At 41.0% G+C, this 22,847-nt stretch overlaps 1 protein-coding gene across 1 annotated transcript in view; it reads left to right on the top strand.

The window, feature by feature from the left end:
- NPC1 (NPC intracellular cholesterol transporter 1) overlaps positions 1-22,847 on the top strand; it is a 28,411-nt gene that overhangs the window by 1,041 nt on the left and 4,523 nt on the right. The window contains exons 2-20 of the mRNA XM_033054420.2: positions 5,868-5,990; positions 7,190-7,296; positions 7,886-8,061; positions 8,948-9,115; positions 9,735-9,984; positions 11,228-11,304; positions 11,953-12,323; positions 12,675-12,901; positions 13,277-13,377; positions 14,298-14,400; positions 16,650-16,839; positions 17,228-17,410; positions 18,021-18,135; positions 18,939-19,066; positions 19,156-19,296; positions 19,863-19,952; positions 20,066-20,256; positions 21,041-21,156; positions 21,733-21,862. Of these exons, the coding sequence (XP_032910311.1) occupies positions 5,868-5,990; positions 7,190-7,296; positions 7,886-8,061; positions 8,948-9,115; positions 9,735-9,984; positions 11,228-11,304; positions 11,953-12,323; positions 12,675-12,901; positions 13,277-13,377; positions 14,298-14,400; positions 16,650-16,839; positions 17,228-17,410; positions 18,021-18,135; positions 18,939-19,066; positions 19,156-19,296; positions 19,863-19,952; positions 20,066-20,256; positions 21,041-21,156; positions 21,733-21,862 (2,987 nt within the window). The remainder of the gene's footprint in view (positions 1-5,867; positions 5,991-7,189; positions 7,297-7,885; positions 8,062-8,947; positions 9,116-9,734; positions 9,985-11,227; positions 11,305-11,952; positions 12,324-12,674; positions 12,902-13,276; positions 13,378-14,297; positions 14,401-16,649; positions 16,840-17,227; positions 17,411-18,020; positions 18,136-18,938; positions 19,067-19,155; positions 19,297-19,862; positions 19,953-20,065; positions 20,257-21,040; positions 21,157-21,732; positions 21,863-22,847) is intronic.

Raw genomic sequence — 22,847 nt, 5'->3', positions numbered from 1 at the left:
TTGCCCTTTTTAAGCACAGGAGTTTGTCATCTTGTGTGTGTGCTGTTCTCATATCCTCTTCAAAAAAACTTTTTAAGAGCTTGAATATAAAACGAGGATTTAATTCTTCTTTGCCACTGGAGAAGGTGATTGTTAATAGTGACTCATGATCTTCAGGTGAGTAAGTAATGATACTTCACAGCTAACCAATGCACCTTTATGTAAGGTTTTTTGGAGGGAGATACCGTCTTGGAGCAATGAAGTGTGTCCTAGTCTGGTGAAGAAATGACAGAATGCTTTCCTTATCAGGAGGATACTGACCTACAGGAACTTGAAACAAGTTCCCCTAATATTTAGGGGAATCCTTGTAGAGGCTTTGTGGTTCCTCGAAGTAAACATTGCAAAATTAGTCTAACCATGCAGGTCTCAGTTGTGTACTGCAAGTAGCCAAAATCTGGTTTTATTAGGGATTTTTGCCATTAACTCTTATTTGCAGCCTATTTGCACAAAGAGGACCCTTGGTATTTTTCAAAGAGAATCTGCTCCTTCAGTTAGACTGAGCCTATATAGTGTTAGATGCTTGCTGAAGACATGCATCATAAACTGTTCTCTCCCTCAAGTGTACTGGTGGTGTAATGGTTTTGTGCTTACAGTTGTGATGTTTGTAATCTGAAGTGCTGTATGTCATGTTTTTTTCTGTTTCAAAGCACTCAGTGGACTGGAGTAGCGCTTCAGCTCACAATCCTTCCGTTACATATGTGTTCACAATGAACTTGAAGTGTTCAGCCTGTATCTTTCACTCTGAACAGTGCATAGTACAAGATTTCTGCCAACTATCCATTACTATTTTCTTATTAATGTCCTAATGCACTAGATGGTGCTTAATGGCCACTATTGCGATTGATCTTTGTATAATTGTACAAAAACAGAAGCTGTTAAATCATTGGCTAATCGAGGCTGGATACAGGTTTCCTATCAGCAGCTGGGATCCCAAGCTGTGGGTTATATTTGGTTTTCTGAAATCCCATGGGAAAGTGTTAATGACAAGTGTTGCTAGTGCCAAGTGGCCTGCAGTGTGGTATTGCCTGATCTTGGACATGAAGTTCTGAAATGTCTGTTTGGAGCAGTTTCCTTGTCAGGGATGGAAATGTAGCTCCAGAGCAAGACAGTAACCACTTCATCTAAGTTACTTCCTGGAAAATCAGGAGTGACTTGTTCAACCTTTCTGCATGGAAAGCGAGGAAGCTGCGTAGGAAGGGGAGAGATGACTGAAGGGAGTGACTGGTAGAACTGAATAGTACCTAACTGGGCAGTAGCCAAAACAATCCAGGTGTTGTGTAGTATTATTATTATTAACCTGCAGGACATCAGAGCTGTTTTGGTGCAGATGGACTTAGTTGCAGACAGGTGCTAACTGGGGGCCTTCCACTTCCTGATCATGCATGCATCCTTGCAGGTAACATCAGCTTGTCCCCACAGATACTGAATTATTACTGTTATTGCAACTTTCTCTTCCTACTTGATTTTGATTTTACTGTGACCTCTGAAATGTGCTCAGATAACTCAAAAATTGTGGCTTGCTTTGCCTGACCAGGAGTGGTAATGACTTTTTCATCTGAAAGGAAACAGTCTCATGCTGGTGAGCAGAGGAACAGGAGGAGCTTGGCAAATAAGGCATGGCTCTGAACTGGCCTCCTTTGAACAAGTTACTGAAAGAGACAAAAAGTGAGAACTAAACCTGTAAAGTTTCCTTTAGTCCACAGACCCCACAGGAAGCATTGCGAGGTAAATGTGCAACTTCTGGGGCAGATCTTTGGACTTGACCTGATTGCCCGTTTCCATAAACTAGTCTTCCCATTTATTAAGGATGGTACAGTGTTTCCTTAGAACTTTCAACCTAGCTGGCAATAGCAGATATTAAGGGAGTGCAGGGGAGGAGTGTGCTCTTTCCTAGATTGACCTTGGCCTGCAAGATCCCAGATGCATCATCCTAGATAAAGGAAAGGAAAACAGCTGTATCTGATGCTCTTGCCTTTTCCATGCATTAGTAATCCTAGTTTGAAGAATCAAACAGTGTTCACTTGTCATCTGGTATTTGTAAGACCACAAACAGTTGCTGTTTCTGTGTACAGCATGGTCATTGTTCTTTGTCTCCTTAACAGCTGTGTATTCATTGTTAGTGGTGGTGGTGAATGCTGCTGGAAACATCAAAAATTATTGGTTTGTTTCAACCTGCAGTTGAAGAAACTTGGGCTGAATTAAATGTGTTTATGATCTGTTGGAACACTAGGTCCATTACAAATCAGCGATAATGCCTGGGAACCAGAAAATTCATTACAGAACTTTAGTAGAATGCCCATGCTTGCTCATATGCATGTGCAAGGTATTTATAAGGGCTCCTAGAGCCTTGACCTGAGGTGAAATTTATCTTCTAACAGGCTAAGCCTGCCAGAAATAGGAATACAGTTTTCTGAACTCTGAGAAGGTACTGAGGGTTAATGTTAGTGTACTGACAAGTGGTTTCTAAGATATGCTAGAGGCAGGAAGGAACAACCTTAATCTAAGGTTATGTTGCTGTTGCTTTATGAAATACTTAGGAAAGTCCCATTTCATATATTATATGAAGTACTTAGTTATGTGGTCTTAAAAGGAAAACATACAGAAAAAAACCAAAACCGTGAACTGAGCCCTGTGTTACTTAAGGAGTAATTTAAGTATTTTGCCTTATTTAGAAGGCAGTTGGGTTCAACATAGCACTTCTGTTACTTTTGGGGCTAGGCTTTCACCCACTTAAGAAACTTAATACTGACCTAAAAGTCTGACTCTGCAAGCAGCAGCTTTAATTATGACTAATTTACAACCACACTGACTCATCCCTATCTCACCCTACTCTCATAGGAGCATTCTTCTGAAAGAATGGCAAGAGCAAAGTGTTTGTAACTTAATCTAGCTTTTGCTAGAGGGTTTTCAGGGGTAAGAACGGTCAACTCTGTCTTATCTGTGGTAGTGGAATAGTTACTTAGTTACTAGTATCCCTGGATGCTACCTTGACCATAGGAGACCAACCCTCTCCTGTATTTTGGGGCTGACTCTGTGGTAGGCAGGCTATTAACTTATTAATGTTCAAGAGCTGTGTTGTTCAGCTTAGGCTGTTGATGTAAAACGATTTGGACATTATTGGCTTGGTTCAACCACTCTAAATCAAATGTCCCCAAAGCTTACTGGTTCAGGGAGCAAACTCACAATTTCATTAGTGAAATCCTGCTAGGTCATGGCATAAATGTAAAATCTTAAACTGTTTCTGAAACTGTGTTCTTGGTGTTAATACTGAAATAGAGTATTCAGACTTGCAGTTCTAGGCCTAAGTGCTCTTCTAATAGTTTAAAACAGCTGATCTGCTCAACTTTTCTTACACAGGCTGAAAGTTTGAGTGGCAAACATTGTTTTTTCCATTGTATGTTTTATTGCTGTGGAACTTCAGGAATGTGATTTGAAATTCTTTATCCAAATTCAAATGTAAACTAATAGTAGGCTGAACTTTGTCTTGCTTTATTTTTCTTTTGTGTTTAGCTGGATACCTACCTTTTGGTACTTTACCAACTGTTGTGTACAAATAATTGTTTTATGTTCTGTCCTGAAAATGATGACAGAAAGCCTTGTAGGTAAATTTATAGACATAAGACAGATTGTATTTTGTTTTGTATCCATGTAGCTATAGCCAAGGAATTGCTACCTTGAAACACAGATAATGTTTTTAAAACAATTGAACTATCAGTCAGACTGACATGGTAGCTGAAATTTACTCAAGTTTTTCTATGCAAGAGGTGCCCTGGTTAAGTTTTTTGTAACTGTTAACTGCATTACCAGTTTTCCCACACATTCCACTCTGGAAGAAGCTAAGTCTTTCTCTAAAGAGTAGGTTGATGAAGTGTTTTAAAAAATAGGAAGTGTTAGATAACAAGATGTAATGAAGCACAGAAAATGTTTTTTGGAAAGGTTGATTACAAACCATTCTAGACTAAACCGAAACCAGACTGATAATGAAGAGGTAACTAATCTTTTTCTCACGGGCAGTGTAAAGCAGCTCCAAATTCCTTACCCTTTTGCAACAATAGTACTGAATCTGTGCTTCCTCTTGAAGAGACAGTTCACTTCTGATGCTGGTACAAACAGTAGAACCATTTTCCCTGTTAGTATGCTGCTTACTGTTGGAAGTGGGGAATATAGGTGTGAGGAAGCAGAGTTGAAGGTGGTGATTTCTAAATGTGCATCAAAGTAGTATTAACTTCTTAGATTAACTTGATGCATGAATAAATTTACAATGTAGCTTTGAGAAACAGTCGACAAGTTATGGAATTTTGACTTTTTGGCTTATGTTGGTGTTAAACATTCAGTGTTTATAAGTGCAATCTTGTTTTCCAGTTTGTATCATAGAATATGGTAACACTTATCAGCTGGTTGTGGGTTTAACTGGGAGATGTGCTAGAATACACAAATGAAATGGTGATCTAGATGAGTGGCTTAAACTGACTTTTAAACCTGGCTTGCAGTGAGTAACTTTGAATTGGCCTATGTTGCCCTGGTTAGGTTAAAGTCTTGGATTGGGTAAATTGGTGATGGTTAATGTCCCTGATAAACAACCAATTACTGATGTACTTTTTTGAAGAACTGTCAGTGTTGTTCAGCACAAAAATGGTATGTTATGGAGGCACTGTGTTCTGGGTAGCTCTTGGGTATTGTCAGGACAGCCTTTCAGGGGCCTCTCTGGTCAGTAAACAGTACTATTCACGGTCAAGCACAAAGCACAGCAGTCTGTCCTTGCAGCAACAACATATGGTGTCTCTAAAATGCTAAGTCAAGGTTGTTCAGGAGATCAAAATAGGCCGGTTATCTCTCAAACTGTGCTAAGCTAACTCCTCATTAGAGTTGGCAGAAGTGTAGTAAATGTTTGTGCAGTCTGCTTTCTGCTTGCAGCCCAGGTGGTAGGAAAACTTTGGAGCTGTATTAACGCTTTTGCTGTAAATAACTTGTTATTGCATTAAATGTTTTAATTTTCAGAATAAATATTTTGGCTTAGTATCTCAGATGTCACTACCACTGAACAAAAATAAAATACTTTCAAGGTGCCACTACCCTTTTTCAATTTCTTTTATGCACGCAATGAAGAACAAATTTCTGAATTTTCAATAGTTTCTTAAATTAAAACATCTTTAAAATTAGGGGTTTTTTTCTTAGCACTGTAATCCTATTTAAATGTTCCATGCTTAGGTTTGAAAGTGTTCATGGAGGGCATTCTTTGAGATTGTGACAATATACATATGGCAAGTGCAGAGCTATGAAGTTCTGCTTCAGAATCCTCTCTGTGCTGCTGTTTCCTCAATCTGTCACGGTAATGAGTTTTCAGGAAGGATCAAAAGGTGGCAGGAGGAAGTGAAATTGCACATAAGCAATGAGTTTCTCTCCCTGTGCAATGACTCATGCGCTCTAATGTGACAGTTTAATCCACCAATTATTTTGTTGTCTTTTGTGGACAAATTATTTTCTAAATCACTTTATACTTGAAGATGCTTTTCAGGTATTGATTTAGGTTTTTCTTAAGTAACTCTTATACTTGATCTTAACTATAGGCAGTGCACTTCCTCTTTCTGTAATGGTCGAGGAGGGGGTGGAGCTGAGCTGAAGATCTGTGGTGATGTGCACCATGTCAAAAACACCTGCTTTTGTTAATGGGTGCTTTATGTGCACACTGTAACACACTATGTTTTAATTAGCAGGAAGTTATCTAATCTGGACCACAAGTGGCTTTTGGAGTAGTAGTGCATAAATTCTACAATAGCTGAGATATTTGGCAACTATTCCTTGCATTGATCACTTACTTTGTTGATTAGGTACTTCCACAAACGTGCGTCTGGTATGGAGAATGTGGAGTTGCTTCTGGAGATAAGAGGTATAACTGTGCCTATGATGGGCCACCAATAGCACTACCAGAAGATGGCTATGACTTAATGCAGGTGAGCTTCTCTTGAGGGTTTGCTGCCAAAAAAATAATTCTCCAACACTAGAATTCTGTGTTGGGTTCTGTTGAACATGTGCTATGACCTCTCATCCTAACCTGATGAGAAAGTAGATAGATTATCTCTGATTTCTCAGGTCCAACTGGGTTAAGGTAATTTACCTCAGTTTCTTTTCAGAGATATGAGAAGTCTCCAAAATGTGATTAGAGGTTGTCACAGACAAAACCTTAAATATAGAATTTGTTCACTTTCTTCCATATTTGCCTCACTGGTTTTACTACTCCCTACTCAAATTGCTTTTTTGAAGACTCTCCCAAAATGTGTTCCACAGTTATGCCCTTCTGATCTCTAAAGGACAGGACTAAACTATTTTCCTTCAGATGATCATTCCTGATAAAGGAAGGTGCTGATTTCAAATGGAGCAAATTTGGACAAAATTAGTTGTGCCTAGTGTGAGGCTATTTCCTTACTTGGGCTTCAGCTGCCAAAGTAAGTGAAAGCACAGTCAGAATAGAATTTATATACTTCATGCACAACATAGGATATTTCTAGAATTGCCTTCTGGCATCAGCTAGTTCAAAGCTTTAAAGAGTGAAGTTAAACAATGGTGACAGGAGTGACTTCATTAAATATGTAGCTGAACTAACTACTGTTGTGTATTGTTTCTGAAGACTTAATGTACGTTACTTTTGGTTGTACTTGTGTTAAATGCATTTGTCTCTTTTCTAAACTGAACATGAAGTAGCTCTTCCAGGTAATCAGTGATTTTATGGTTAGTGGCTTGCCTTCTGAGACTTTAAAATCTGATACTATCCAGAAGGAGTACTAGAGGATAAGCTGCAGGAATACTTTCAACTTGGATAAACATGTGTTGTCCTCTTTCCAATAGGCTCTCAAATGCAATTATCATTCTATATATAGACCCTGGTGAGTAAAGATCATCTGAAGGAGCTTTTCAAAAGGAAGTGCTGCCTTGAATAAAAGAAGTGAAAAAAAAGTGATTCTTCTCTCTTAACAAAAATCTTGTTTACTGTACTGTTTTTCTCCTATGTGTCTCCCACAGCAACAGCTACTGTTTTCTGAAATATGCTGATGCAGAGCCCATGATTATAAGGAGTTCTGAACTCTTAAGCGTGCTTTTTCTTCCTTTCCTCTTGATCTTAGTATTGTTTTTTTGGTTTTGTTTTTTTTTTAAGGAACTCTGTCCAGGTTTATTCTTTGGCAATGTTAGCACTTGCTGTGATGTTCATCAGCTTCAGACTTTGAAAAATAATTTGCAGCTGCCTCTACAGTTTCTCTCCAGGTATGCTAATGAATGGCAAAACTACTAGTTTTGTAACAGAATAACAAAACATTTGTCTTCAAGTAGACTGTAGAAAAAGTGGTAATTTCATTTAAAGAATTCTTGGAGCAAGCTGCTGGAGTGACTTTCTCATCCATAGCAGCAGGCTGTAATGTCATTAAACAACTACTTGCAGTCTGGATTGACTTAGCTGGTAGAATAAACATTCCTGTAGCTTTTCTTAAGCTACTTTATCTAATGAAACCTTCAGAAGAGGGTGACAGAGTAGCATTTGGTCTTGTTCTAACTAAAACATTAAGAAGTCTAAGAAGTCTTCTTGCTAGCAACAGTTCAGTTTTTATTCAAATTCTAGTGAAATTATTTGAATTTACTATTTGAGGCAGGCAATTTTATTTGTGATTTATGGTGCTTAAAGTTGTTCACCTGTAGCATCAACAACAATTGTATTACTGATTAAAATATTACAGAATTTAAATATTTTTTTCTGTCACTCTGAGCAGAATGTTCATGTTTGCAAGGCATGTCTGTCTTGACCTCCATAGTGCCTTTATTTCTTAATTGATTACTGTTCATTGGCTTTCTTATCCAGATGTCCATCGTGTTTTTACAACTTGATAAACCTCTTCTGTGAACTGACTTGTAGTCCACATCAGTCTGACTTTTTGAATGTTACAAGCACCATACCTTATTATGATCCCATTTTAAAGGAGAACAAAAGTAGCATTACAGAGCTGCAGTACTTTATTGGCGATCGATTTGCAAATGGTGAGTAAACAGTGTGTTAATTTACATTGGCTTTTGTTCAGGTAACAAGACCAGTGCTTCTTCAGAAAAAATTTGGAGGGGGAACATCTCTTTAACTGTCTTTTTGAAGTTTGAGTCATCACATAGGTAACAGTAGTTCTCCCTTAAAACTTATGGAACACTTAACTTCTGCCTGGGCAGGGGACATTACAGTGACACTGTTAAATAACAGTGTTTTAAAGGTTCAGCTGAGGATGAACATCTATACAAACAGTTAGTAGCTGATAACCATGATGACTTTAACTTCAGAAAAATAAAGTTGTTGCCAAGTATTGAATGTCCGAAGCCTGCCTGATACTAAAACAGTCTGGCAAGCATGATAATGAAGTTTGTACACAGTGTACTATGATGGTTCTCTAAGAGGCACTCAGTCCTGAAATGGACTGTCTAGTCCTTTGTCAAAATCAGATGTTTTTAGAGAACAATACATTTGGATTGTATTTTGATTCTGTAGCAAGCTTAAAGTATTAATTCAGTCTTTTTATGCTTTTTGCAGTAACCTTTAATAAAGTGGAGACACTTGAAAGTCATATATGGCCTACAAGTTGAAAGTACCTTAAATCCTTTTCATAGCTTTCCCTGAAAATAATATTAGGTAATGTTTCCTGTCAAGCAGAAAAGTAGGTTCTAGCATAATGCACATTTGGGTGGCTTTCTCAGAGAGTAGCTGTAACAAATCACTGCAACCTTGAATACTATAAATACAACTGAAAGCATTAGTTCACTATCCTAAGATGCTTCTACTTGAAAACTGTAACTATGTTCCTGGAACTCAGGGAGTCTGTAGTATTGGAAATATTTGGACTGCTTACTCAAATTATAACACTGGTTTAATGACTCTTCCTAGCAATGTACAATGCCTGCAAAGATGTGGAGGCTCCATCGAGCAATGTTAAAGCACTGGGGTTGCTGTGTGGGAAGGATGTCAAGGACTGCAATGCAACCAACTGGATTGAGTACATGTTTAGTAAAGACAATGGACAAACTCCTTTCAGCATAATTCCAATCTTTTCAGGTAAGAAACTGAATAGTCCTTCCCTTTGAAGCTCCTATCAAAGGCTGCATGCTATGACTAGAACATTGATTTTTAGGCAGCTGCCCAGCAATGAAAGTCTGCAGTCAGAGGCTTTCAAAGCAATGTGAGATTAACTTACCTTTTTAAAAATTTCTTCTTGGAAACCATACTTTGTGCTTTTTTTTACACAGCTTCCTACTGTAGAAATCTCTAAAACTCAATGATGGACTGAACCTAGGCAACTGGCTACTTGTGTTCCTTGGAAAATGGGCAGTACCCTCATCCTTGACAATTTGTTTAATGGGAAATTATTGTTATGCATTTTACAATCTGAATAGATAAGGGGGATGACAAATCTTTGCTGGGATGATAGATGTATGTGCTTATTACTTTTACAGACCGAGGTGTTATAGATATGACCAGTCATTTAATTATTAGACAACTGTAAATAGTTGGTAGCTGCTGTGGAAAATGCAGTGGATTCTTCATCTCTAAGGCCAAGAAATGCTGCTCTACATAGGGGCTGTGGGCTTTCATATAAAGGGTTAACTCACTTAGCTGGGAAGGTCTGAATTTTTCCTGGCAGTAAACTGGCTCTGCAACTTGTGATTTGTCGTAGATGTTCCTGTCCATGGGATGAGCCCTATGAATAATGCTACCAAAGGCTGTAATGAGTCCATGGATGATTCAACAGGACCATGCAGCTGTCAGGACTGTTCAATTGTTTGTGGTCCAAAACCTCAACCCCCTCCATTGCCTCCTCCTTGGCTGTTGTTTGGTTTGGATGCTGTGTATGTCATCATGTGGATCTCATACATGGGCTTTCTACTCATATTTTTTGCACTTGTTTTTGGAGTCTGGTGTTACAGGTAAAGCACTCAAATTACTGAGCTCTGCAAGTCAGTTGTTTATCCCTGAGAATGTCTTTGCCCTGGTCAGATGTTATGTCTTTACTACTTCAGCGAGCCAAAAGTCATGTTCTGTAGCAGATACCACATGTACTTACTTACAGAAAGTCTTCTAACAGCTAAAACCACCTGGTAGAAAGTGGTTGCAGAAGTTGGTTTAGTTGGTGCACATCTGTCATAGCCTTCCTAGCTACAGAATCACATATGCTATTCTTTGACTTTCGTAACTAAGTATGCAGAAGTCTGGGAAGACACATTCATAACAAAACAGTCACTGCCCTATTGTAAATTCAGTCTTGACTACTTTTCTAGTCTCCTGTTTTGAAAAAAACTAAATGAAAGCTGAGCTTCCAGTAATTACAGCATATCACCCTTGATCACATGGCTAGATCATCTTTCCTATGAAGACAGGCTGAAAGAGATAGGACTGTTCAACCTGGAGAGGAAAAGACTCTTGGGATTCCTTACAGCACCTTCCATACCTAAAGGGGGCCTACAAGAGAGCTGGAGAGGGACTTCTTACAAGGGCATGTAGTGACAGGGCAAGGGGCAGTGGTCTTGAGCCGAGGGAGAGTAGATGTGGATTAGATATTAAAAACAAATTCTGTACTATAAGGGTGTTGAGTCAGTGGAAGAGGTTGCCCAGAGAGGTTGTGCACTCACCATTTCTGGAGATGTTCAAAGCCAGACTCAATAGGGCTCTAAGTAAACTGATCTAGTGAAAGGTGGCCCTGCTCATGGCAGGGGAATTGGAATTAGATGGTCTTTAAGGTTTGCTTCTAACCCAAACCACTCTGATTCTATGGTTGTTCAGTTTTGACTGGAAAGGTGAAATGGCTCTATAATAAGAATTAAGTCTGCTTGGAAAAGGATAGTTCATATGAAAATTGGTATGTTTAGCAGCCTTACTTTAGGGGGCAATATGAAATGGTAAGTGTGTTTGAGATGCCTGGTTTATATTTAAATTTAATAATTTCCTGCAAATATCAACTTAGGATCAATTTAAATAAATTCTGTGTTGTTAGTGCTAGTGATCTTCTAAATATGCATGAAGAATCTGTGCTTGATACAGACTGGAAAAGTTTATTAAGATAGTTGACATGGCTGTATGCTGTTCCAAAGGATCACAAAGCTGGAGACTGTTGTACAAACAGTACAGATGCCTTTTTGGGCAAGCAGGATAACACAGCTTCTTGCCTTGCAGGCGGCGTCACTTTGTCTCGGAGTACACCCCAATTGACAGCAATGTAGCCTTTTCTATGAATTCTCACCGTGACAATGGTATGTCTTGGATAAGAGTAATAGGTTTATTACAAACTCAAGTGCATCCCTTTCCTATGGATGGGTTGTGGAGTTTTAGCTCTATTAGTCTAAAGATCCATCCTTAGAGAGCCTTCAGCCTTTTGGCCAGCATCTCTCTTTAGAGTTGTACTTTACCCCTATTTTACTGGATGCTGAGAGCCCTGGGTACACCCTTCATGGATCTAGCTATGCTCCAAGGAAATTCTGAAGGTCTTTGTTGTTGAGGTATAGGAAGGGCAGTATGATGCTAAAATAAGTTTGATCATGTTTTGACTCATCCATGTATGCATTTAAAGCATGCTAGGAAAGAACTGTAGTTTAACTTGCGTACCAGCTGAGGTAGTTTGTTTTATTGCTTATATATCTTTTAGCTGCTTCTTCCTTTATTTGCTACACCTGCTGCTGTTAAAGACAACCTTACATTACAAGAGGCAATGTAGGTACAAGCTGTTTTGTGCCCCTTGGCCTCAGTCAGGGATTGGTCCCAGGGTCTGACTGTCACTGGAGATATAGCTTCTAGTGCTTCCTACAAAAAGAGCTAGAATAAAATTTCATTTTTTCTGAACAAACTCCAAGAAAATGCTGCTGACTTCTCAAACGTTTACTGTTTACTTCTTACTCTTGCAGGAAACATTACCTGTGGTGAAAGGCTTGGTGAAAGGTTTGAGAATGGCCTGAGGATGACATTTACCTCATGGGGAGCTTTCTGTGTCAGAAATCCACGTCCTGTTATCCTTTTCTCTGTGGTCTTCATTGCAATGTGCTGCTCAGGCTTTGTATATATTAAAGCAACTACAAATCCTGTAGATCTCTGGTCAGCCCCAAGCAGCCAAGCCCGCAAGGAGAAGGAATACTTTGACACACACTTTGGGCCTTTCTTCCGCACTGAACAGATTATTATTCAAGCACCAAAGAGTCACCCAGACACCTACTCACCTTACCCATCAGGAGAAGATGTACCTTTTGGGCCTCCTCTTACCAAAGATATTCTCCATCAGGTAATTGGGACTTCAAGAGCAAGCATACTTAACATGTATAACCACATGGAGTTAGCTTCCACCTGCAGTCTTAGGTATACATCAAAACAGTCACTAGATATTCATATTAAAAATCACAGCCTTACTATAAAAGCTCTTTCCTGAAAACCTTCTTGTTAGAGACACTTGCAAGTTGAGTCCCAGTTCATAGTATGAACAAAGAAATAACGTTTTTGTAATGTGCTTCTATCAACATGTGCCTCTGTTTCTGGAAACTTGCAAGAATATAGCATGCACTTAAGTCCTGTCTTGCAAGACAAATGCTTTCTTGTGCTGCTCTTAAACTATGGTTTGGTTTTTTTTTTTTTAAAGGTACTGGATTTGCAGGATGCTATTGTCAACATAACTGCTTCTTATGACAATGAGACTGTAACGCTGAAGGACATTTGCCTGGCTCCTCTTGCTCCCTACAACAACAACTGCACTATCCTGAGTGTACTCAACTACTTTCAGAACAGCCATTCTGTTCTGGATCACACTGTTGGGGATGAGTTCTTTGTCTATGCTGATTACCACACTCACTTCTTATACTGTGTTCGGTGAGCAGTACAATTGCATGTTCTTTAATCAAGTTGCCAGTTCAGCTTGGTGTGGTGTGAATGCTGGCTCTGGTTTACCTTAAACATGTTTTCAATGTTTCTGAAGAGCTCTGAACAGAAGACCAGTTTCTAAGCTTTGTCTTTAGTTTATAGTTCAGTTGGTTAGAAGGTACTCCTTGTATTAAAGGCTTTAAGGCAGACACCTTTACAACAGTATGTAAATTCAGAGCAAATGTATCACAAGGTCAGTGTACGACTAGCAGGCTTGTCTTGTTTGTCTTGATTTTCAGTTATAACACAACAGCTTTTTACTGTTTTGTACTGTGCCTCAGCTGTCAAGCAGAAGCTAACAATTATTGGTGGTGATCTCTTCAGGGCTCCAGCATCACTGAATGACACAAGCTTGCTTCACGATCCCTGCTTAGGAACGTTTGGTGGACCTGTGTTTCCCTGGCTGGTGTTGGGAGGATACGATGGTGAGTGGAAAAACAGTATTGCAGTGCAAGTCTGAGAATACATACTTGTGTGCTCTTGGTGGTGCTAAAGGTGCATTCTCATTTAACGTAAGTTTAAATGCAGTCCAGAGAAACTGGAGTTTGTTAAACTTTCAGTAAGTAAGGGTGTTTTAAGTAAGTTTTCAATATACCAGTACTGGGATTGGAGGCAGACTACTCTGGAAGTGCAAAATGCAAGCAATCTGTTATTGGAAACATACTTGTCAACAGGACAAATGTTCAGTCTGCTTTGGGCCTGGTAAAAGATAAAGACATGAAGTAGCTCAGTATATGGTATGTATGTGTATTTTGCTGTGAGTTAGAATAAAGTTTTGTTACTGATCTGACAAAACAGTTAAAAGTAGATTAACATGTTCACAAAGGAAATTCTTTCATAATTACACTAAAGCTAAGATTTTGTTATAGCAATATAACTAATTAAACCTAACTTGGTAGTATATTTGTTTTGAACATATTTAAATAGTGTTTAAAGGCAAGTTCTTTATTAGACTATAGGGGATTTGTATTTGCTTTGAGTAAAATCTAAGTATGCAAGAGGTACAGTGTTTAGAAAGCCGCATTTCTCATTAAGTGAAAAGTCATAAGCAGTGGTTATATAGTAGCTCTTTGTCTAACCATGCAACAGTGTATTGTTGTGGTGTCATGAGCATGTTAAACAATGAATAATTACTCTGGAATGCAATCTGTAGTGCTTATCAGCTTGGGTTCTTATTTCAGTAGTGTGTTTGAGAACTCAGTGGTGTTCAGTGGAGTTGTAGGGATGGGATTGCTTTGGACAATTCTAATTTTAAGCTTATTTTTATCTGGTAGACTAGATATACTGGCTTTATATCTGCTATAAGTTATATTTTTTAATGCCAAACTTTTTATTTCTTCTATAGATGATAACTATAATAATGCTACAGCTCTTGTTATTACTTTTCCTGTCAATAACTACTACAATGATTCAAAAAAGCTGATGAAAGCCTTGGCATGGGAAAAAGAGTAAGTAGTCTTCCTATGTTCTGAAATGCATGCCTGACTTAAAGCAGCTTTAAATGTTGATAAACAAGAAGCACCTGCACTGTACTGACAGTTTTTCAGTATCGCTACCAGGGATGTTTTGAGAGGCAGCAGAACTGGTTAAAAACAGACTATGCTGGTCATAAGACCTTCACTTTGTCTAGCACACTTAATTTGCCTTGAGACACAGGTTCTAGTCCTCCTAGTGATCATCTAGCCCAGTAGCACTTGCCAATAAGTAACTTCAGAAAAAAATTATTTTATTGTGGCTAGAATTACACAGACTCTTTAATTTACTGGACCATTAACCATAGGTGGAAAGGTCTAGCCCGATGCTGTAGTTCTTTACCTTTAATTTTTAATACAGTAATTTCACGACTATAAGGCGCACCCTTTTGACTAAAATTTTCCCGGGAACCCGGAAGTGCGCCTTATAGTCCGGTGCGCCTGATCTGATGGACAAAGTTCAAAAAAATTGCCTACCCGGAAGTGTGAGCTGCGAGCCACGGGGGGAGCCGGCAGGGCCATGGCTGCCAGGTGGAGGTGGGGCGGAGCAGAGGCGGGCACGCCCCGGCCCTGTGCAGGCGGAGCCGCCCCTCCAGAGGCACACCCAGGCCCCGTGGAGGCTGAGCCGCCCTTCCAGAGGCACACCCCGGCCCCGTGCAGGCGGGACGGCCCCTCTAGAAGCACCCCCCGGCCCCGTGGAGGCGGAGCCATCCCTCCAGAGGCACGCCCGGGCCCCGTGCAGATGGAGCCACCCCTACACAGGCACGTCCCGGCCCCGTGCAGGCGGAGCCGTCCCTCCAGAGGCACGCCCCGGCCCCGTGCAGGCGGAGCCGTCCCTCCAGAGGCACGTCCCGGCCCCGTGCAGGCGGAGCCGTCCCTCCAGAGGCACCCCCCGGGCCCCGTGCAGGCGGAGCCGTCCCTCCAGAGGCACCCACCGGCCCCGTGGAGGCGGAACCGTCCCTCCAGAGGCACGCCCGGGCCCCGTGCAGACGGAGCCACCCTTCCAGAGGCACACCCCAGCCCCGTGCAGGCGGGACGGCCCCTCTAGAAGCACACCCCGACCCCGTGCAGGCGGAGCCGTCCCTCCAGAGGCACCCCCCAGCCCCGTGCAAGCGGGACGGCCCGTCCAGAGGCACCCCCCCGGGCCCCGTGCAGGCGGAGCCGTCCCTCCAGAGGCACCCCCCGGCCCCGTGCAGGCGAAGCCGCCTGTCCAGAGGCACCCCCCGGCCCCGTGCAGGCGGAGCCGCCCCACACAGGCATCCCCCGGCCCCGTGCAGGCGGAGCCGCCCCTCCACAGGCACCCACCGACCCCATGCAGGCAGCACGGAGGGGCGGCGGCCATAGCCCGGCCCCGGAGAGGCAGCACGGAGGGGTGGCGGCCATGCCCTGGCCCCGCCGGATGCAGGCGGGCCTGGGGCCCCGCGGCACCGCCCCTGCTGGGCACAGGCGGGCCTGGGGGCCAATGACTGCCGGGTTGAGGCGGGGCCTCGGCGAGCAACCGCGCGGAGGGAGCTGGGGGCGGAGCCTCGCTGCAAAAAAAAAGTGCGCCCTATAGTCCGGTGCACCTTATCTGATCTACAAAGTTGCAAATTTTGCCAACTCCCGGCGGGTGCGCCTTATAGTCCGGTGCGCCTTATGGTCGTGAAATTACTGTAATTGTCATCCAGATGAACATCTAAGGCTTTCATCCCCTTTACTACCTTGAAGAGCTAGCTTACACAGGCCAGCTGCTCTGGCTGTCAATTCAGATAAAAACTACTGTACTAGAAAGCTTGTGACAAAATGTAAGTATGACAAGCATCTGATTGTGTCACAAGCACCTCTCAAGTTGGGGAACTGCAACAAGGGCTAATAGGTTGTTCCAGTAGTGTAAGCAAGCTGCAGTCATCTTTCATGTGTATGTTCCTAGGTATAGCTTTGAGAAGAATTGTGCTTAGAATTTGAAATAGCTCATGCAAGGTACATATTTGCCCTCAGATTCTGGAGAGGCCATGGAAAGTATTTCAGTGTAGTGTATTTCTAGTTCTTAAAGTAGGGTTCTAGGTATGTGTAGCCAGTACCTCTCTCTGAAAACTAAGAAAGGTACCCTCAAACTACTGTGGCTATAGGGTACTCTTGTACCACACAGATGATGTAAATTTGCCATCACCTGACTTTTGAGTATTTCTAGTGGAAGATGTTTTATCCTTTTCAAGTGTGATCGACCTCTTGGTTTTGTTTTTTAGATTTATTAACTTTCTGAAGAACTATAATAATTCAAACTTAACCATATCATTTTCTGCTGAACGGAGTATTGAAGATGAGATCAACCGTGAAAGCAACAGCGATATTAGTGTTGTGTTGATAAGCTATATTGTGATGTTTGTGTACATCTCAATAGCCTTGGGACATATCCAGAGCTGTAGAAGACTGCTGGTATGTGTGTAGTTTTCATTGCTATAAAGACTGAAGCTTGCTGATAGCTGTGACTTAACTGTCTTTGCAGAATGCTGATGTTCGATTTTTTATTAGAGCATTGAGTCCTCCTTGGGCAGGAGTTAGGGGGAGCATTGTTCTTGTACTATGCAATTCATATGTGTTTTGTAATCTCAGCTAAGTTCTTTCACTTGATGTTCAGTTAACATCAGCTTTAAGACTTGTAGCTTCAAGGTTGATAATTTTTTAAAATATCTGGATCTTACAAAAAGCCCTGAAAAGTTTTCTACTACCTAGACTAAATGTTACAATGTGGCTTTTGGCTTTGCAATAATCTGTTCTGTGGGATGATGCTTGTTTGGCTAATGTTCAGTGCAACTGTTTTTAGGTGGATTCGAAGATCTCTCTGGGCATTGCAGGCATCCTGATTGTACTGAGCTCAGTAGCATGTTCGATAGGCATTTTCAGCTACTTTGGAATCCCACTGACACTGATTGTGATAGAAGTAATTCCTTTCTTGGTGCTGGCTATTGGAGTGGACAACATCTTCATTATGGTTCAGACACTTCAGGTATTTATTCCTTCATACAGACTGTAAACTTGGAGGAGGAAGTCTTCTGCATTCCATGTGAGCAGCTCTGGACTCTGACAAGATATCTAAAGGAACAGATCCAAGAATCTGTATACATTCTACCTTTCACAAAAAAAGCCCAGTTTAGGTCTCTGGGTTTTTATTACTGCTGCTTAATATCAAAATAGTTGTAGAACTCAATTGGTATTTTGATCACTTGTGATTTTAGCATATTGTAAGCAGTAGTCATGAACTAAAATACCTGCTTAAGACTAGGGACTTCTGACACTAAGTCTTAGTGGGTAATCAGCTTTTTAATTTGACATGTTCAATAACCCATTGAAACTGGCACTGCCTCTGTCAAATGTGTAGTTTTATCTGAAGTACTGAACTTAGTACTATATTTTAAATTTGAAGCGAGACAACAAGTAATGGTCTGGCTGCTCTTCTTTTATAAAGTCTCAATTTTTTTATCTAACTCTTGTTAATGCAGTGAAAACAACAAAAGATAGTTTAGGATATTTTAAAGTTTTGGTTTTTTAAAGCCATATGAAATAACTTTATAAATTGCATGATTTCTGATAATAATAACTTCTTACCTTTAAAACAGAGAGATGAACGCATTCAGGGCGAAACTCTGGATAAACAGATTGGCAGAGTCTTGGGAGATGTGGCACCCAGTATGTTTCTCTCATCCTTTTCGGAGACTGTGGCATTCTTTCTTGGTAAGACTCCTTTAATATTTGAAGATAGGGGCCTTATAACTGCATGTTGCAAGAATAAATGCAATACTAAAATACAAAAGCAAAGTGTAAGAATTTGTAGAGGCAGTTTAGCTTAGTTGTTCATTGTCACTATCAGGTTAAACTCCTGCTGGGGATAGGCATTGGAGTACTTTGAGTCTGGCACAGTTAAAAAGATACAAAGCTGAATCTATTGAAGTTTTCAGCCTGAAAGACTGGAGGTTTTTTTCTGACTTGCTGTGACTGACAAGTCTAAATTTGACCTTAGGAATAGATATGTGAACTCCTATATTACCTTTAGTCATCGTGCCAAAATGCCCCTTGGTTGGAAAAACGCCCCTATGACAGATTTATGCTTGTGGTTCACTTTACAGTGTTTTAGGGGTAAATCTTTTGTTACCCTACAAGTATATTTTGGCCTTCTTTCATAATGGCTTGGCTTACCTGCAGTGTAATTTGTCATTGTATCAACTTGCATTGGAATGGCTTAATATTGAAGCAAGATGTTGCCTGCACTCCTTAACTGCCCTGTTACAGTCTGCACCTAAATTTGGAATTGAGAAATGGCTTAGATCTAGTCACTCCTTTGCACAGCCTCAGTGCTGTTAAACAGGTCGAAGACAGCAGCTGTAGCCAGGCTTGTATGGGCTGTTTCCTTTACTCTGGAAAGAAAGACTCCTTGTCCTGCTCTAAGGCTCCCACATAAACTGGATGTTTGTCTAGAAAACGCTCGTGCATTTCTAGGAGAAGGGAGCACTCTTAACAAACTGGGTCACTTCCCCCAGGGACACTGTCTACGATGCCAGCGGTCCGCACGTTCTCCCTGTTTGCTGGAATGGCTGTGCTCATAGACTTTATTCTTCAAGTCACTTGCTTTGTGAGTCTCCTGGGCTTGGATATTAAGCGTCAAGAGGTGAGTTTAAGTGCACCTGTAACTGCAGTGTAATGGGGATGATGACATCTGCAGGACTGCTCTAACTCTGGCATTTAATCAATTTTCAGAGTAATAGACTGGATATTCTGTGTTGCATCAAAAGCGGTGAAGAAACGAGTGGAGTCCAGCGTTCTGAGAACATGTTATTTCTGTTCTTCAAAAATCTGTTTTCTCCGTATCTGCTTAAGGATTGGATGAGGCCAATAGTAGTATGTATAATCTATTTCAAGTAAGCAGTCATCTTGACTTGAGCAAAAGAGCAGTGAACCTGAAGGCCTAAATAGGGAAGAAAAATCTTCAATACAGTGAAACAAATGAAGTATTTTTGTTCTCAGCATAAAAATAGAAATAAAATTTTGTAATTGCAGAAGTATTTCAGTAAAGAGAGCCTTGATCATGGATTATCCAAAGCCCAGATTTAAGAGTTGCATTGCAATCAAATTACTTTAGCCCATCTAAAAAAATCAGCATGTGCTGGCTTCTACACTGAATTAATGCAGAGCGTTGTTACTGAATCTGTGTTTCAGTTTAAGGTTACCATGCTTATTTACAGAAGGTGTTTGTAACTTTCACTGCTGATTTCTAAGAATAAATTTCCTTACCAGTTCCAAAGGGACCTCTGAGTAGCTATGTTTTACTACCACTGTTGTAGTAAGCCTGGGTAGCATAATTAAATTAGAGCCTCTTTGCATGGTTCCCATTAGCTTAACAAATGAGTCCTATTGCCTGTTTTTTCTGTACAGTTCTCACTTCCATGGATTTGCTTTTTTTGCAGATAGCAGTGTTCGTGGGTATCCTGTCATTCAGTGCAGCAGTTATGCACAATGTAGAGATTGGACTGGATCAGGCTCTCTCAATGCCAGATGTAAGTCTTATGATTGTGTCACTGCTCAGCAGTTTGTGGCTGAATGGAAACCTTGATACTCTGTTGTGCTACCTCAACATTCCGTAACAGTAACTCAAAACTTTCCCTTGAAGGACTCCTATGTAATAGATTACTTCAGCCACATCAGCAAGTACCTGCATGCGGGTCCCCCCGTATACTTTGTCCTAGAAGAAGGACACAACTACACCTCTTTGGAAGGGCAGAACATGGTGTGTGGTGGAATGGGATGTAATAATGATTCACTTGTCCAGCAAATCTTCAATGCTGCAGAAATTGGTAGCTAGTAAGTCTTACATGTTTTCAAGTCTTTCATGTCTCTGCATAGTAGCATGGAAGAGATGTAGCTGAGCAGTGTGTCCTCCTCATTTAGCTCAGGCTCGGCTGTTGGTCATAAACTGACATTCTATTTTATTTGCTTTATATTGTGGGTTTGGGAGGGAGGGGGTTGGAAGCAGCTGTGACAGTCTTTTTAGAATGAGGATAAAATCTGTCTGGACTGGGGGGATATATTGATGTACTTGGATTTGGAAAAGGGGCTTGATCCTTCAAGGAATCTTGGAATGGTAGTAAGAAAAACTCCTGGAAACCTCTCAGCAGGGTTATGATGTTCTGGAAAATGGCTGCATGCTCAGCTTCTAAATCTGGTGAATAAACTAGGCTAGCCTAGGGAGGCTAAGCAGGAATTTTTGTCTGCAGCTAACAACTCAAGTCTTCCCAGTGCCTTCCACTGTAGCTCATTTCAGCCTAACTGAAGGAGGAGCTTTGCTTGAAAACTGAGACAACAGGGGTGGAATAGGATGGGGAACAGAGTGGGTAGAAGAATAGAAAGCTGAGCCTTGGCAGTAGAACAGGATGCCGTGAAACTGCTCCTGCTGTTTTCTAGCTGTAGTGGTCTGAGCTACCTGAACTTTATGGCTCTTGGATGGGGTACTGGAGCATGGGACTATATGAAGACCTGAGTAGATTTGACAAGAATGACTTGACATGGCACTGGAGAGATCAAGTGATATGTTTTGGAATTAACCATAAAATTACTGATGATGGTTATGTTGTGTTCTTTTTATTAGCACAAGGATAGGTTATGCCCCATCATCTTGGATTGATGACTACTTTGACTGGGTGAAGCCACAGTCGTCCTGTTGCAGAGTGTACAATACCACTGGACAGTTTTGCAATGCTTCAGGTATTGGCATCCATCTTGTTGTTAGTGGATTAGCTTGGTTTATAAGTTTCACAGCCAAAACATTTTTTCACGGTATGAGTCAAGTGAATGCCTTTTCTTACTCTAAGTAGGAACCTCTTGAGTTGTCCTCTTAATTTATTTGAACTGCTGTTTGAGTGAGCTTAAATATTCTACTGGAATGCTGCAGACTGAAAACAGCCTACCTAGACAGCCAATGTAACTTGCTGTAAAAATTCTGATCTTTCTGTAGGTTTTCTTATAGCACACAAACTTGGTATTCAGGTCTTTGCTTTGGTTAAGGTGGTCTGCTTTTGTTCAGGTCCTTCAGCTGGGTGTAGTTCTTATTGTATCTAATAAATGCACAAGTAAGAGTTCTCTGACAGCCCTTGCTTTAGTTGCAATAAATCAAATTAAGCACTACAAATCTTACATGGAATATCAGGATGGATCAGTTAGTTTATCAGTAAAAATGCTTTTTATGGAATTGCATCCTATAGCAATACAAGTCAGAAGTTCCTAGTGTTAGGAAAAAGAATACTTGATCCTCTAGATGACCTTCTTCTTGTATTTCTTCAGTCAGCGATCCATCCTGCACTCGTTGTCGACCACTGACTCCAGAAGGCAAGCAGAGACCACAGGGTGAAGACTTCATGACCTTTTTGCCAATGTTCCTATCAGACAACCCTAATCCTAAATGTGGCAAAGGGTAAGTGCCTTATTCTATAGACCCTGCTTAGACTACTGTGTCAAAGATACGTGCTCTGGATTTTGTCTGCAGGTTAGATGTCTAATGTCCTCCTAAAAGCCATACAAACATTGACATCTCGCCAGTTCTGTACTATTTTCTGAAAAAAACCAAACACATCATCAACTAAATGGAACAGCAGCTTTCCCCTGTACAAAGAGAGAGAATGTCTATGGTCAGTCTGTTCTAGAATATACTGTGCAATCTTGAAATGTATTGTGCTCTGAAGCTTTTATAGTTTTGGAAACTGCTGGAAACAGCTACCAGCTGTTAGCCCTCTAAAGGGCCCCTACAAGAGAGCTGGAGAGGGACTTTTTACAAGGGGGTGTAGTGGTAAACAAGGAGGCATGGTTTTAAAATGAGAGGGTGTGCTATTCTATCCACGGCTTACCCTGTACCCTGGCAATTCTGTAGCAGGGCAAGCTTCGAGGGGTGAAAGATACAAAGAGGCTTTTTTCTCCCAGGGGTTCCTTGGTTTATTTCTTCATGGCTTCCAGGGGGCAAAGAGGAAGTTTCTCAAGCACAGAGGTCTTTTCTATATTCAGGAAAGGGGAGGGGGCTTTGGCTTCTTGCCAGTAGGGTAAAGCAGAGGAGATAGGGTCAGTCCATAGGTATTACAGGGTTCACAGGAGTTAAGGGACGTACCATTCTTAATACATCTTGGGTAGTGAATTACAACAAGGGTGGGTTTAGATGAGATGTTAGGAATAAATTCTTTACTCTGAGGGTGGTGAGGCACTGAAACAAATTGCCCAGAGAAGTTGTGCCCCATCCCTGGAAGTGTTCAAGGCCAGGTGGGATGGGATGTGAGCAACCATAGTCTAATGGAAGGTGTTCCTGCTCATGGTAGAGGTGGAACTAGATCTTTTTACTCCCTTCCAACTCAAACTCTATGATTGCATAAGATTATATGTTATTAAAACTAATACATTTGAATGGTGCTGAC

The sequence above is a fragment of the Catharus ustulatus genome, chromosome 1 (assembly GCF_009819885.2).
Source record: "Catharus ustulatus isolate bCatUst1 chromosome 1, bCatUst1.pri.v2, whole genome shotgun sequence".
Lineage (NCBI taxonomy): Eukaryota > Metazoa > Chordata > Aves > Passeriformes > Turdidae > Catharus > Catharus ustulatus.
The sequence above is the reverse complement of the archived record's forward strand: the minus strand, read 5'-3'. Positions and strand labels throughout refer to the sequence as shown.